The sequence below is a fragment of the Micromys minutus genome, assembly GCF_963924665.1.
Source record: "Micromys minutus genome assembly, chromosome: X".
Lineage (NCBI taxonomy): Eukaryota > Metazoa > Chordata > Mammalia > Rodentia > Muridae > Micromys > Micromys minutus.
The window spans coordinates 111,990,891-112,006,023 of NC_137970.1; the positions used below are offsets into that span (position 1 = coordinate 111,990,891).

The following is a 15,133-nucleotide window of genomic DNA, read 5'->3' on the forward strand; positions in this document are numbered from 1 at the left end:
CGAACACATAGCTTTTGAGTATTTCCTGGGAGCTCAGTTGTATTCTAAATGAGGCCGCTAACACAGGGCAGGAGAAAGAAGAAGAAACACACACACACACACACACACACACACACACACACACGAGTGAGCCGTCAGTTTGATGCTTTAGAGGGGCAGCAGAATGGAAGGAATATGGGACTGGGGGAGAGTAGCAGGGAGAGGATGGGAACAAGTTGCACCCAGTTAGAACTGTGTGCTTAGAGACTTTCTTCTTGGAGTGGCTTGGAGTGAAGACTTGATGTGGGGAGAGGAATAGCTGGGAGAGGCTTTGGGCTGAGAGGTACAAGGGACAGCAAGAAGCCAGTGAGGTGGGAGCCAGGGCAAAGGAAAGGTTTTAGACAGACTTTGAGGCTTTTCTTAGAACCTGTTCACAGTCACCAGTGTCCAGCCAGTGGTACCACATGAAAGTACTCTATGTATGATAGTTGATACATTTATTCATGTTTTTTATCATTATCTGTAACAGGAAAAATTGTAAGACAGACTGTCTCTATTGTAGGTATAGCAAAGGATGTGCATGTGTGGGATCCATAACGTTCTGTTCTGTTTGATGCTGGAGTTAGTGTGCCTAGAATGGTCCCCTGTGTCAGTGATCTGGTATTTGCTGGTACATATCCAGGAACACATTAAATGTCTATACTGCTCTTAAGCCCTCTCGCTGTAGTGCTTTAATTACACTGGTAGCAAAAGTCCATCTACTATTGTTACTTTGATCATGAGCAGTACAAATATGCATTATTTATAGGACCGAAGACAAGCTCCTGTGGCATATAAAGTAAATTAATAAGGTTGGCTCAACATTAAGCTATGTCGGAGCTGAGTCCAATTTTATTCCGGTCCAGGGATGACTTTCTATGTGGCCTTTCTGGCTCTGAAGCTAATTTGGATGCTGAGTAGCCCCACAGGTATTTATATGTAGCGTTTGGTATTTTTACTGGGTCCTATTCTTCTCCCTTGGATCACCTAAAATGGTTAAGAATTTTCTAGTGGGATTAAGGTTGTGATCTCAGGGGAGGGGTGGGACATCTGCTCTTGGTTATTTTTGTGTGAGCTGCTTCCCCTTAAATGTATGTTCACAAATGAGCCACGGCATTATCATCTGGGGTTGAGAGAAGACGGGTCTAGGTGCTGCTCCTGAACTTGGCCTCTGAGCCATGGCTTCTCAAAGACACTCAGGTAAAAACTCCCTGTTCTTTCTCTTATCTACAGGATAGTTGTTTCAGGCCAATGAATCTGTCATTGGTTTAAAAGGTCATTTTGGATTGAATGATTTTGGTGCTGTGTAAATGGTAAGGAAACCCTGGCTACTATCTGTTCTGTTCTTGTTCGGTTTTAAAGATGAAATCATTCTTCCTCTAGTAAGCTTGGATGCTTGATTTGTTTTTGTACTTTATTTTACATTTCAGGATGCCCCGTAAAACTAAGATATGATATGAGGAGAGAAATTGGATTTTGTTGTTTGGTCCAGGTTGTTAGGAATTTTCTGTCATTCATCTCTCCAGTACTTAAACTCTAACTTAAGTGTTTAGGGAAAGGGAAATTTGGGTTGGGAGAGGGAAGGAGGATTATATTTGTAATGAAGTATCTATAAATGAGGTAATGCATCTTTCCTTTTTCTGAACAATAGTCTTAATTTTTCTAAAGAATCAGTTACAGGTCTCTCTGTTATGGAAAACATGGTATTTGTTATTCTTAGCTGAAAATTTTTCCTATCCCTTAAAGACCATGAGTGAGGGTTTCCTCATATTTTATGTTTGAGACTTGGGGTTGCCTGTTGATATTTTTGACAATGGAAATGGTTTTTGAAGAAATTCCTTTTTTAGTATTTCTAAGTACATCTACTGCAGTGAAGTTCCCCACATTAAGTAATACACACTTCCTGCTTTGATTCTGTGTTTAAACATTGTTAGATGGTTTTTCTGTAACCCCCCAGAGATTGTTTTACAAACATGGATTGGTGCCACATGTCTGAGGTGGTGATTTTCTGCCAACCCATCAGCTGGACCAGTTTCCCTAATGGGCCTTGATTCCACATCAACTGGTAGATTAGTTACAATTGGTTTACCTAAAAATATTACATAAACTCCTAGGTGGTAACAACAGAATAATAATTCCAATTTTGTTAGAATAATTGTTTATATTTTATTATATGATTTTACAAATTAAGAACAGTTTGCATTGTGATAAGTTCATTGGTCCATAAAAGCAGAGAGTACTTTCCTCTCAGGAGGAAACTTGGTGTTGCTTTGAAATGAGCTTCAGTTGAGCAACAGGAAGGCTCAGATCTTTGGATTTGGACTCATTTTTAGTGGCCATCCACACAATCATGACATTTTAAGGACAAAGTTGTATACTTTCAGCATTGGACATTTTTGTCTGGGAAAAAAACAAATTTAATTCCTGTTACTCTTTGGCTTTTCAACTCAAGGTCCACAAATAGGGTGTAGAGAGAATTCAGATTTTTTAAATATCCTACAGTTACTAGTTCTCGTCACAAGCCAATGAACTACCTCATACACCTGCCAGAACCCCCTCCTCTTTTGTTTTTGAGACAGTGTTTTACTGTGTAGGCAGCTCCTGAACTCAGTCTGTGGATCAGGCTGGCCTGGGATTCAGAGATCCATCTGCCTTTGCCTGCCAAGTACCCACTGCCCCTCCCCTTTTAATGCTAAAATGGAAACTGAGAGTTGGGGAAAAAGGGAAGGAATTGGAGATAAGTGCCTTCTTAAAATCCAAGACAGACAGACAGACAGAGTGGTAGTAGGTCATAGCTTTGTCTGGTAGAAAAATAAACGCAGATATGGTTTCATTTAATAATCACATATCCAACCCTTTTCACACCAGACATGAACGAAAATGGTGATATCTGTGCATCAGTGACCCAAAAAGAGCTTTTACGTTTTTTGACCAAATGTGGCATTCTAGAGAAGTTGCCAGTAACATTGAATCATTGTGTTTATGTTATATTTTTAAGCAACAATAATAATAAACTGTTGCTGAATTTTCTACAAAATTTGATGAGAGACTGCTTTTCACCTATGACTCATAAGTTCCATCTCCCTGAGACTATTTAGGTGTTTATTCCCAAATGTCTGACAACACCTCCAGGTATGTGTTAGCATGTCTGTCACACAAGTGTCCTATTCATCAGCTGAGGCTTCCTTCCATTTGTTGAATGTCCTAAGGAGTGCACTATGTCCTTTTCTCTGGAAGCCAACATTTATTGCTGTGGCACGGACGTACTGCACTGAGCAATGAGCTGACTGCTTTTGTTTCCCTCTGGGTGGTGTTCAGTGTTTGCTCAGTTAGAGCAGTCAGGCAAAGCATACAGAGAAAGAAGGGTGCCTAGGTAGAGCACCCACTTTCTCCTGAAATGTTCATTTGAATCACTTGGTTTGAGGAACAAATGAACATTAACAGGAAAGACATTAGAAAGTATAAAAAAACCCCAAGCAAGATTTTGTGAAATACAAGTATTTTCTAACAGGTGTACTCTAAGAAGTGTTACAGTGGGGTTCCCTGCTCTAATTAATGGATACACATGGGCTCTTTGTTTTTAAGTGTTAGGTGGATACGTTTATGATTCAATTCGAAGCTAGGTCATTTTTCTCTTTGTGTGTGTACACATTTATGTGAGGTTGCTTAAGTGTGTGTGCACACATCTCTGTGTGTATATGTGTATGTGTCCCCATACATGCATAGGTATACTTGTAGAAAGGCCAGTTATTTATTTTTGGAGGCAGGGTCTCTCACTGAACCTAGATCCGATCAGTTAAGCTAGGCTGGCTGGCTAGGACAAGCTTTAGGAATTGTCCTGTACTTCCTCAGGCATACACCAGGGAACCTGCCTTTTTATGTGGGTGTTGGGGAGCCAAAGTCAGGTCCTCATGATCACACAAGCATTTAACTGATAGATTCACCCCTCCAGTCTCTAAATTCTTTTGTTGAGATACTGACATTTCTTTAGGCACCTCTTGGCGTGTTGGATGTAAATCAAATTTTCTTTTCTGTTTTCCTGAAAGAGGAAGCATGCTTATTAAATGAAGAATGATGTACCCTTTGAAGCAAGCATAGTAGAAAGTCAGAATGACACCTGAGAATGGTTAAGTAACATTTGATCACCTAGCTAGATTTCTAACCATCCAGAATTGCTTTCCTTAAACACATTCATGCCAAAGATATCATGGAAAAATCATATGACAATTCACATGACTTGAGGGGTACTGTTTAAATTTGGGGACCTTAGGATAATGGGACATGACTTTTAAAATCAGGACATAGGATTTTGCATTGTGTCAGGTTCATTTCCCCTTAAATGTAGAAAAGAACTTGGTTCTTGAAAGAAAAAAAAATTCTCCCAAAAGAAAAGTCAGTTTGCCTAGAAATAGAGGCTCAGATCATTAGATCAGAATCCATTCTGAGTTCCTGTCTACACACTGAAGTATTAGAAGGTCAACAGTGGTGACCTTTTCCCATCTGTCTGCCAGTAGGGCACAGTGAATAATTTCTATATATAAGGTCCTGAACTAGGTCCCTGAGCTTCTATTATAGTGGCAGAAACATCACTTCCATGTACAAATGAAGGGTTCATGGAGATTAAAATTCATCAGAGTGTCCCCAGAAGAAGGAAAAAGCGGCACTGTCATTGCATGTAGTAATGTTTTCACTTAATGATAGATGACCTTTCCAAGCTAAAACCACTGTAGGTCAAAGCATTTGTAGCATGTGAAAGGTTGAACGTTTCATGTACTTAAAAATTGCTAAGGGGATAAAATTATTTCTAAAGAAATAAATGCTGAAGAGCACGAGGCTCACCAAGGAGTTTCCTATCCCTTTCTTGTCTGCTGATTGCTAATGAAGGTGAGGGGTAAACCGACCTCTTCCCTCCATGGATTCTGAAGTGTGGCTCTGCCTTCCTTGGCACCCACCACTTAGAACATGTATTCTCCTTTGGGAACCTTTGTGCCAGCATTGTCGTTTGTCCTTATCCTGGGAGTGTTTTTGTCTCGAAACTATTACACTTATTTTATGTGAGGTTTTGGTGTAGTGACTGTTTCTCCAGTAGAAATGTATTACTCCAGCTTTGTAGTAAAGCATATGCCATAAGGGTTTGAAATAGTTTTGTACCAAATAACCATATAGTCAAAAAAATGAGAAGTTAGATAATTCAGGTTGCTCAAAGTTTCACTTAGACTTTTTGCTAAATAAAGTTAATGTATTTGACATTACTACATACTTTAAGCATTTCCAAACTGTGTGTGCATTAGATGAGAAATCCAACATTCCTAGACGTGTCTATTTTATCTTGATTAATAGTTGTTTCCACACATAGAAACGACTTGAGTCAACTATTAAAAATCAGTCCTAAAATAGTCCCTGTGAAATCTGTCGTCTCCAGCTGCATACAGAATCTGGCCTTAAGTATATTGTAGTGGGGAATCTGAGGTGATCCTGATTTCTCCTGCTTCTAAAATAGAAAAATAGAGCCAGGTGGTGGTGGCATACATCTTTAATCCAGCACTCTGGAGACAGAGGGAGGGAGGTGGATCTCTGTAAGTTCGAGGCCAGCCTGGTCTGCAGAACAAGTTCCAAGGCAGCCAATGATTGTAAATCCTGCCTCAAGAAAGACAATAAAAACAGCAAACAAACAAACAACCTCCCCCCCCAAAAAATGGACTGCCAAAAGTTAAAACTTAAAAGGACTGAGACTTGAGCACCTTTTTTCTTTCTTTCTTTCTTTCTTTCTTTCTTTCTTTCTTTCTTTCTTTCTTTCTTTCTTTATTTCTTTCTTTCTTTATTTCTTTATTTTTTTTTTTACCAGTGCCATTAGCTTGGAGTTGGCTCATTTAATACCTCTTCTGTGTGCTTTAGCAACCTGTGTTAAAGAAATGTACTGAAGGTGTGTATATGTTTATTGGCAAATATTTATAATACACTTTGGTATAGGCATGTCCAGCCTGCAACCTGTGGACTACATATATCCCAGGATAGCTGTAAATGTGACTCAGCACACGTCATATTGTCAAAAGGTTGGAACCTGCTTCTGGGATTGTCTCTGAAAATACGTGCTTTTATAGGAAGCAAAGCTTGGCAGGAAGGTATCTGTCTGCTGTAGCATAACTAGCTTTCTCTTGAAAACCTCTAGATACCAGTTCATGCCTATAAAAATCCCAACATTTAGGAGGTCAAAGTAGAAAGAAGGTTTACTACAAGTTCACAACTAGTCTTGGCTACAGCATTAGACTTTGTCTAAAAGTAAAACCAAGACAAAACCCCTAGATACCTCCAAATGAAGTTTGTTGTATTTTCTAGCATTTGATTTCCTTTAGTGTGATGCCTAGCACCTATTTTAACCATAAAGGAAGGGCTCAGCAATACCAAGAGGGGGGACTCCTTTTAGGAGGGAATCAGTACAGTTCTGAAATAGAAACATATTTAGAATCCATTACTGCTTTTCTAGACATTAAAATAGCGATAGTAAGCAAGAAATAGACAACTTGGTGAGGGGCGTGGCTGCTTTTCAAATATGGATGATAGCACTGTTGTGCTGCACAAAGTTTGCTTCCTTGCCATTGGCACTTAGTTCCTTGTACTTAGTCTTTGATTTTACTTAGTTCAAGGTTTGAAGGATTAAAGGATTAAAAGCAGGGACTCATGCATGTCAGACAGAGATCTTGCACTTTTACCCTGAGCCCTTTAAAACCTAAAAAGAAAAGAAAAAACCCATGAGGTGGCAGTTCCATTCAGTTGTGGAGACTAGCTTTGAATTCCCCCCATAGAGCAGATAGGCCTTGACTTGGGGAGCAGGGGCTACAGGTCTGTACCACCGGGCTGACCTGGTATCTAAAGAATACCAGCTGGGTTTTCAACTTAGCTCTTAGCAGGAAAGCCCATCTTTGTTGATGTCTACAACCAGTTGTTGCACAATTTCCACACGGCAGAAGCAAACAACTGGGAGCAGTTAGAACAGATGGAGGGGGTTTTCTCCAGGCCATCATAGCTGCAGGTACTTACACAGATAGACCAGGGAGTATCGCTAGGGTTCTTAGAGAAAAGCTGGAGCAAGAGCTGCTCTCTTGTTTTCCCTATTGGCTTGACACTGATACAACTGTGCCAAGGTTGTACAGAAATGTCACATGTACCCACTGTGTCTGTTTTCTGACATGAGGGGCCTCGGTGGTGGATGTGTAAGTGGACATTGTGTGTGTTCTATGGCCTGCTTTCCCTTGTGAGGAGAGACTGGCAGAAGAGACTGACAGTCCAAGTGAGAGTTCACCAGCCTCAGCCCAAGTGCGTTCCCAGACAAAGGGTGTGGTTTCCTTAGCTCACTCTGCTATTTGGTTGCCTATGGCAGCAGAATCCAAACAACTTGGACATGTGGTTGCATTTAAAAAAAAAAAAAACCTGGGAATAGAACCCATAGCAGGAGTTTGGGGCCATTCAGTTGGTGGAAGAGCTGTGGTGAGTAGCAGGCAACTGCTCATTTCTTTCCCCATTCTTTCTCTAAAGTACATGCAGGATGAATAGTTTCAGTTCAAATGGTTTCAGTTCTTGTGTTTCTAACACAAATTAAATAATTGCTGTCTATTTACTTATGCAAATTCCTCTTTTAATGGGAGAAGAAAATTAGCATATGTGTAAAGAAACTGGAAACGAATAGAAACCCTTCCTGGTGGCAGTATTCTCTAGAAAAATGACTTGGCAAAGGGTCTGACAGCAGAAGACCTTAGCGGGGCTCTGGGATTCTGTAGGCTCCTTTCTTATGGTTGTCGAGAGCCACAGCTGGGGTGCTCACAGGGAGTTAAGGGAGTTTGTTCATCTGAAGAGACTGGAGGGAGGAGGCTCTTGGAATTATTAGTTTAGTCCTTTGCAAAAGTCAGCTTTCCAGATGAAAACTTTTGCTGTTTAGAGCAGCAGCTATGCCAAAAGGTAACACTTGCATGAATAGGTCAGCCCTCACTGTCTGGACCTGAGATTTGATTTTGATGTGTCACGAAACTGTACTTCACTGTGACAAATCATTCACAATTGCAGAATGTGCCCACGCCAGGCAAGAATGTCTGTTGCCCAGATCTCAGCCACCAGGAAAATATCTGGGATGAAACTCTCTGGGATCTTTTTCAAGGACTGAAGCTGCTTCTGCCTGTTTCAAGTCCCACTTAAACATTTGAAACAAGTTCCTGGGGGCTGCATGTGTGCCTGGGGGTAATACGACTTAGCTGTTCAGTTTCTATTCAGATTAATAGAACTGTATAGGCAGGAGGGAGTGAGACCACCCAATAATATTTGCCCCGACTCTAAAAGGTGACAGAATATGGGGTCAAAGCTGGCAGGGAGGCTTCTGGCTTGCTGTGTGGTGGACAGCTATGGGAGCAGTGGTCACAGCCTCTGCTGTGCCCCATTCTTTTGAACTGTCTGTGCAAGCCAGTAGGGCAGCTTGTGGACCAGTGTTAGGATGCACACAGTACACCTGCCTTGCCCAGTAGTATCCTTTTTTCCCTGCTCCACCTTACTCTCCCATTACCCCTTCCATTCTTGGTTACTTTTCAGCCATGTATGAATCTCCCAGAATCCCCTGTGTGGTGACCTTAGCCAGCCTAAGGTCTGGCCCACTTGTCCTCCTCTGACATGTCCCCACATAGTTGCTGGCCCTTTACGTGTGACACTTCAGAGGCATTTTCTTCCTGGGCGCCATAGTGAACTATCTGTTGCTGTGACGCTTGGTAATTAGCCAGGCTTAAGTGGAAGCTGGACCCTGAGGACTCAGGGTTTTCCTAGCTACACGGCAGCAGCACACTGGGACCTCCAGGGCCTTCGCTGGCGGAGCACCCTTGTACTTTCCTTACTCATTTGTCCTGCTTGCTTGCTCCTACAGGTCCCTCCAGCTACAAGGTGGGCACCATGTCTGAGAAGTTCGACTGTCACTACTGCAGGGACCCCTTGCAGGGGAAGAAGTATGTGCAGAAGGACGGCCGTCACTGCTGCCTGAAGTGCTTTGATAAGTTCTGCGCCAACACCTGCGTGGACTGCCGCAAGCCCATAAGCGCTGATGCCAAGGTAACTGTCGTAGCTGACGGGGGAACGGGGCAGCCTGGGTGAGCTTCAGGTCTTTTCCTGAAGCCTGGCCAGCAATGCTGCCATCTTGAATTCTCATCACAGCAGCCAGAAGTACTTGAGGCGGGTGTTTCTGATGTCCCTAGCTTAAAAAAATATGTTCTGGGCCTTGGAGTTGATGACCTGCTAAGGCCCTGCCAGCTTGTTCAGAGTATATAGGTTGAATGGCCATTATCTGAGATGCTTAGCAATAGCATCTGTGTTTGACTCTGCATTTCTTATTTTATAATACTTCTACGTATTTAATGAAGGGTCTTGATGGTGATACTCAAGTCTAAACACAAAATTCATTTACGTTTCATATATATGCTATGTACATAGCCAGAAGGCGATTTTATACAGTGTTTTTGCTTTTAAATTAATTATATCATTTTCCCCCTTTCCCTTTCTCCCTCCAACCCTCTTTGAGCATTCCCCAGCTCCCACATGCTTCCTCTCAAATCCATAGCCTCTGGCCTCCTTTTCTTTTATTGTCTGTGGAATGGCATTTATGCACTAGAGCTGAATGGACTGGAAGGGTCTTATTTTCCCCAGGGACACAGAATAAACTGTGTGTTGTGCTGTGACACTGTGACTGTGACCTGGCCCACGAGACCAGATGTGTTCCTTTCTCCTTCTGAGATCTGTCTGTTAACCCTTAAACCGCTTGAGATTCCGGAACCATTTGGATTTCAGATTTGTGATTGGGGCTCCCCCCCCCTACTCTTATGTCCTTTGGGAACTGTGAGGCTTTCGTCTTCACTACAGTACTCCTCTTCCTGTTACTCCTAAAAGCACTCGCCACAGGGCATCCCCGCATGGAGGGGGCTGACATTGGCGTGAGTAGTCACCTGGCCCTGGAGAACCTGGTATCTGATGGTAAGGCTACAGCCACTGGCCCCAGTGCCCCTCACAGTGGCCACCCTGCTCTGCTTAATGTCCAGGAGGTGCATTATAAGAATCGCTACTGGCACGACACCTGCTTCCGCTGTGCCAAGTGCCTTCACCCCTTGGCCAGTGAGACCTTTGTGTCCAAGGATGGCAAGATCCTGTGCAACAAGTGTGCCACTCGGGAGGACTCCCCCAGGTGCAAAGGGTGCTTCAAGGCCATTGTAGCAGGTACTGGCCCACTCCCACCCTGAGGGCAGACATGCTATGTGCTTGCTTGTCATGGTGGGGCTAACTTTACTGTGAGCTGCTTTGAGATTTTAGCATATCTATGTACCCATATACATACGTGTTTATATGCGTACATATATATGCTCACACACACGCACACACTCGGAGACTAACGAACACTGGAGAGAACAGTCTGTGGCAAGAGAATGGAGTGGAAAGTATGTAGCATTTCCTCCTCTGGGTGTAGTAAGTGATCCATGCATGCTTCTTCCTCAGGCATTTTTGGGTTAGGCAATCCCTTAGCGAAACTTAAATCATTGCAGTGGCGGAGGTGGGGAGTGGGGATTCCGGTACCCCTCCTAAATGGTCCTGCCAGGATCCCCACCTGTGACAGAACCCTGGGTTGGCATGACTGGTAGCACTCAGACAGGTTGAGGGAGGCCACTGACTGCAGGGCCTGCATCCCCTCACCTCTGGGCGGGGGCTGGGGAGCTGAGGGATGCAGCTCCCTGCAGAGCCTGTCAGTGGGGCTATCCACTTGTTTCCCCTGCAGGAGACCAGAATGTGGAGTACAAGGGCACCATCTGGCATAAAGACTGCTTCACCTGCAGCAACTGCAAGCAAGTCATTGGGACCGGAAGCTTCTTCCCGAAAGGGGAGGACTTCTACTGTGTGACTTGCCATGAGACCAAGTTTGCCAAGCATTGCGTGAAGTGCAACAAGGTATGTTGTGGTAGTTTTGCATCAAGTGCCATTTGCCTGGAGTTCGGCAGTTTGCAGAGCACTTGCACACACATTATCTCATTCCATCTTCATGATAGCCCTGTGACGTAGGAATTATTGTGCCCATTTTACAGACGAGGAGCTGAGGCTTAGAAAGCAGTGCTGCAGCTGATTGTCTGTGTCCCTCTATTCTGAGCCAGCAGCCCTGGCTCTGGAGAAGGCCTGCCTCCTCCACTTTATTACCTTCTGAAGAGGCGCACCTTGTCTAGGCCTTGGTCTCCTCATCTGTAAATTGGGGATAATAATAGCACCTTCCTCCCATGGCTGTAGTGGTAATGAAATGAGATACTGTATCCCAAAGCATCCAGCACAGTGCCTGGTTGTTGAATCTGAATCCCGGTGCTACACTCCCTGGTCTAGGCCATCACATCTGGAGGAATCACTTACCAGGATCAGCCCTGGCATGCCGAGTGCTTTGTGTGTGTTACCTGCTCTAAGAAGCTGGCTGGGCAGCGTTTCACCGCTGTGGAGGACCAGTATTACTGCGTGGATTGCTACAAGAACTTTGTGGCCAAGAAGTGTGCTGGATGCAAGAACCCCATCACTGGTAGGCTGAAGAGTCCTTGCTAAGTCTGCCAGGCTAGGTTTTGCGCATGGTAACCATCTCTCATTTTCCTGGCGTCGGTTCCATCCACAAAAGGCCCTTAGATGATGTCCTTCTACCCCTGCCATGGTGGCCCTAAAGGCCCCTCCAAATAGTTTGGATTGTCTCCCAGGCCAGGTTAACCCTTGCAATGAAGAGCACGTCCTGACTGCTGTGAACCAAGTAACCATGCTAGGAGTTCACAAGCCTGAAAGCAAGGCAGTGCTCAGGGGTGAAGGGTGCGGGGCAAGAGGTGGGAGGAGCTAGTGGGGGGTCGGGTAAAAAGAGGGAGTGGGGGGTTAGGGTGGCTAGAGAGTTTTAACCTAGCTTTATTCCACACCATAGTGACAGGCTAGTGCAGAGGGGTCTGCTATAGCAGGGTCATTTTATTTAATGTTAACCTTCTTGTGATCAGTAGCAAAGCTAATCACTTCATTCCTCATCTTGCGGCCGCGATCCACGTGCCCTGAGCCCTTTCCCAATTTTCCCATCTCCCCGGGGAGCCTTGAAATGTACATTTGAGAAGACTTTTGCCATCCTCAGGGAAAAGGACTGTGTCAAGAGTGAGCCACCCAGTCTCTAAAGCTAGGAAGTCCCCAGTGTGCCACGGGAAACGCTTGCCTCTCACCCTGTTTCCCAGCGCCAACCTCCGGGTCAGGCATCCGGGTGGAGAGAGGACTTGTCCCTCGTGGGTGGTGGTTCTTTATAGAAAAAATCGAAGCTTAGCCGCTCCTCGAGGCCCGGTAAGTGTACACCCTACAAACAGCCCAAGGTTGCCTCCTGGTGGCCACTTTGATGTCATGGCCCTGACTTAAAAAGACTTGTTATGCTGGGAGGTCGGTGTTCGTCACAGAGCTATAGTGGTGGTGGTTTGGGAACAGGGGTTCTTTAAATCAAGGAAGCCATTAGCTGAGCTCTGGCATCTTTTCAGGTCCTTGACAGCCATAGAAGGGTTGCGGCGGCGCGGGGGACAGTGGCGGCGCGGGGGACAATGCGCGGTCGAGTAGAGGGGAGCAGAGAGCCAGGCAGACACTGACTGTGTGCCTGTCGGCTCTGTGAACGGGCAAGTTGTCATTTTATCTCTGACTCTGGCTTCCTCATCCGTCTTCATTCAGCTCTCTCTGTTTTCTTGTGTTTTTCCACAGGGTTTGGTAAAGGCTCCAGTGTGGTGGCCTATGAAGGACAATCCTGGCACGACTACTGCTTCCACTGCAAAAAATGCTCCGTGAATCTGGCCAACAAACGCTTTGTATTTCATAACGAGCAGGTGTATTGCCCTGACTGTGCCAAAAAGCTGTAACTTGACAGGGGCTCCTGTCCTGTAAAATGGCATTTGAACCACGCTTGTGTCCTTTGCTCACTCTCTGTACCATCCATAGGGAAAGAGTGGGCTTTTACCTCTTTAAAATTGCTCTTTCTGTCTTTTCTCCCATTTTACAGTATTAATCAACCAAGGACACACAGTGATCAGATTAGAATTTAGCAAAGAGCAACCTTGCAGCAAAAATAATGTCTCTGTTGCTGCAGTGGAAAAACAAAAACTTAGACTGACTCTTCTGCATGTTTCCCATAGAGCAGAAAAGTGCTAACCATGTAGCCCCTTCATGATGTAAGCAAGAAGCATAGGCGATAAAGCGTCCGGCTGAGATGCCTTTGGGGCTCAGTCGGAACTCACTGTGCGGTCACGTGACTGCTGTGCAGGCGTTGCAGCGGCTGCTCCAACTCCTTGCTCGCCTTCTATGGGCAGTTAAGAACTTGCCAAAATGCATGGTTTAACTTCCTTATCAAAACTTTGACTTTCCTTCTGTTCTTTTGTGCTTTCACACGACTAACACAGATTTCCAGAGAATTAACATTTTGAACTTTGCTGTAATTCTCAAGTGACTTTTTCCCCATACTAATGTTTGACTCCCTACGTGGCGTGGTCTCTGAGCGTTCCTACTTTAAAGCATAGAACAACAGGTGATTTGGAGCATCTAAACAGATCTGAGAAAACGAGCCTGTTTCAGGAAAAACCCGCCACAGTGACTACTTCTGGAAGCTTAACAAGACTAACCCTCCTGTCCTTTTTAATTTTTTTAATAATTTTGTTTTAATAAGTAGTAAAATAGTTTATGGGTTTGGAAACTTGCATGACAATATTTGAGCCTCCTCAAACGTTCCTGCAGTTTTGAGATTCATCCTGTAGAAGTGACAAAAACTCCAGAGCGGCAGCTGAGCAGGCACAGGGCTGTCATCAAAAGAATCCGTTTCAAAGCAGTGACAAGGTGAAGTCCCTGTAACATAACCGTTGTCTGCTCGTTGTCTGCTTTTGGGAAGAGCGCAAAGTCCCGTTTCTTGTGATACTTAGAGCTTTCCCTCCAGAGTTAGATCCCTGGGGCTTTCATCACCCTTCACAGGCAGGACTGGGTTCTCACCTCCTGCTCCTCTGAAACGCAGGATCGCCTACTTACCCGCGCTCCCCACTGTATTACATATATAACGAGCCAATATCAAAGTAAAGATGTAATGAAAATACACACTCATATATTACTGTAGGAGTGGTTGTAGCTGCCAACACCTCATTTCCATATCTGTCATTAGCTGTTTCCATCTAATGTTTCAGTGTATCCTTACAAAAATAAAGCAGCATAGAAAGAACACGCCTCCTGTCTTTTTATTCTGCCCAAAGGAAACAGCGAGAATGTAGTATACCGTTATCCCGGAGACCTGGAGAACTTGCTCCTGACTTCAAGGAAATGGTTCCTTGCAATGTACAAACCTGTAGGACCACTCTGGTCCAGTTTTCAAAGCAAAAACTGCCTCACAGTGCTTCCTGGCTCTCCATGTCCCACAAAAGGCAAGAACTGACAATTCTTGCTTGGGCACGACAGACAGGAAGGGAATCCCAATGAGGCCACCTGAGAAGGAAGGTGGTTCTTCCTCTACTTCTATCCTGTTGGTTCTCCGGAGCCCAGGGCCCCTGTGCTGTTGTGTCCGCACGCCCTGTCCTCTCTACCTTTCCCGACTTGTGCTTTCAGCCCAAGTCTTCTGTTGAGAGACAGGGAAGAGTGGGCTGCCCTGGGACACTCTGAAACCCATGGCAGTTGGAACTGAAGTTCATATTCTTACCACCCACCCTTTCTCTGCCCCTGGGGTTATTTTAAGAGCGCCCAGGAGACCAGTGGGTTCCTGCAGTGCATCCTTTCTGTGCTCAGTCCTTTCATAGGAGGTTCCAAAGGCCTCAGGCGCTTCAATAAGCTACATTTCAGCTAATGGTGGATTGTAGGAATGGCAAGGTTTTAGGCTTCCACAAGCTCCGCCTTGACAAAATTCTTAAAAATGTCCTTTTTGTTGCATGTCAGAATCTTGAGAGATAATGGGGTCAGAGTGGTCTCTTGTTCGGTTGAAGCATTTGCCATCTAGGACAAGGTTTGAAACTTGTCAGAATCCACCTCAAGCATTTTTTTTTTCTGTTGTGTTATGGATTGACAAGAATGGGGACCGTCCCCTCTGGGTGTGTCTCTTTTTATG

At 44.5% G+C, this 15,133-nt stretch overlaps 1 protein-coding gene across 3 annotated transcripts; it reads left to right on the top strand.

Moving 5' to 3' along the window:
- The first annotated feature begins 1,052 nt into the window (after positions 1-1,052).
- On the top strand, positions 1,053-14,260 carry FHL1 (four and a half LIM domains 1). Of its 3 annotated transcripts, XM_080910533.1 has the most exons (7): positions 1,053-1,218; positions 8,918-9,099; positions 10,080-10,254; positions 10,808-10,977; positions 11,398-11,584; positions 12,164-12,363; positions 12,766-14,260. In XM_080910533.1, exons 1-7 carry the CDS (start codon positions 1,197-1,199, stop codon positions 12,847-12,849), a joined length of 1,020 nt encoding a protein of 339 aa, XP_080766659.1. In that variant the 5' UTR covers positions 1,053-1,196; the 3' UTR covers positions 12,850-14,260. The 3 variants fall into 3 exon arrangements, with proteins under 3 accessions (XP_080766659.1, XP_080766657.1, XP_080766658.1); XM_080910531.1 differs by lacking the exon at positions 12,164-12,363 and having other exon boundaries at positions 1,061-1,218; XM_080910532.1 differs by lacking the exons at positions 1,053-1,218; positions 12,164-12,363 and adding an exon at positions 7,438-7,503.
- Positions 14,261-15,133: the final 873 nt, after the last annotated feature.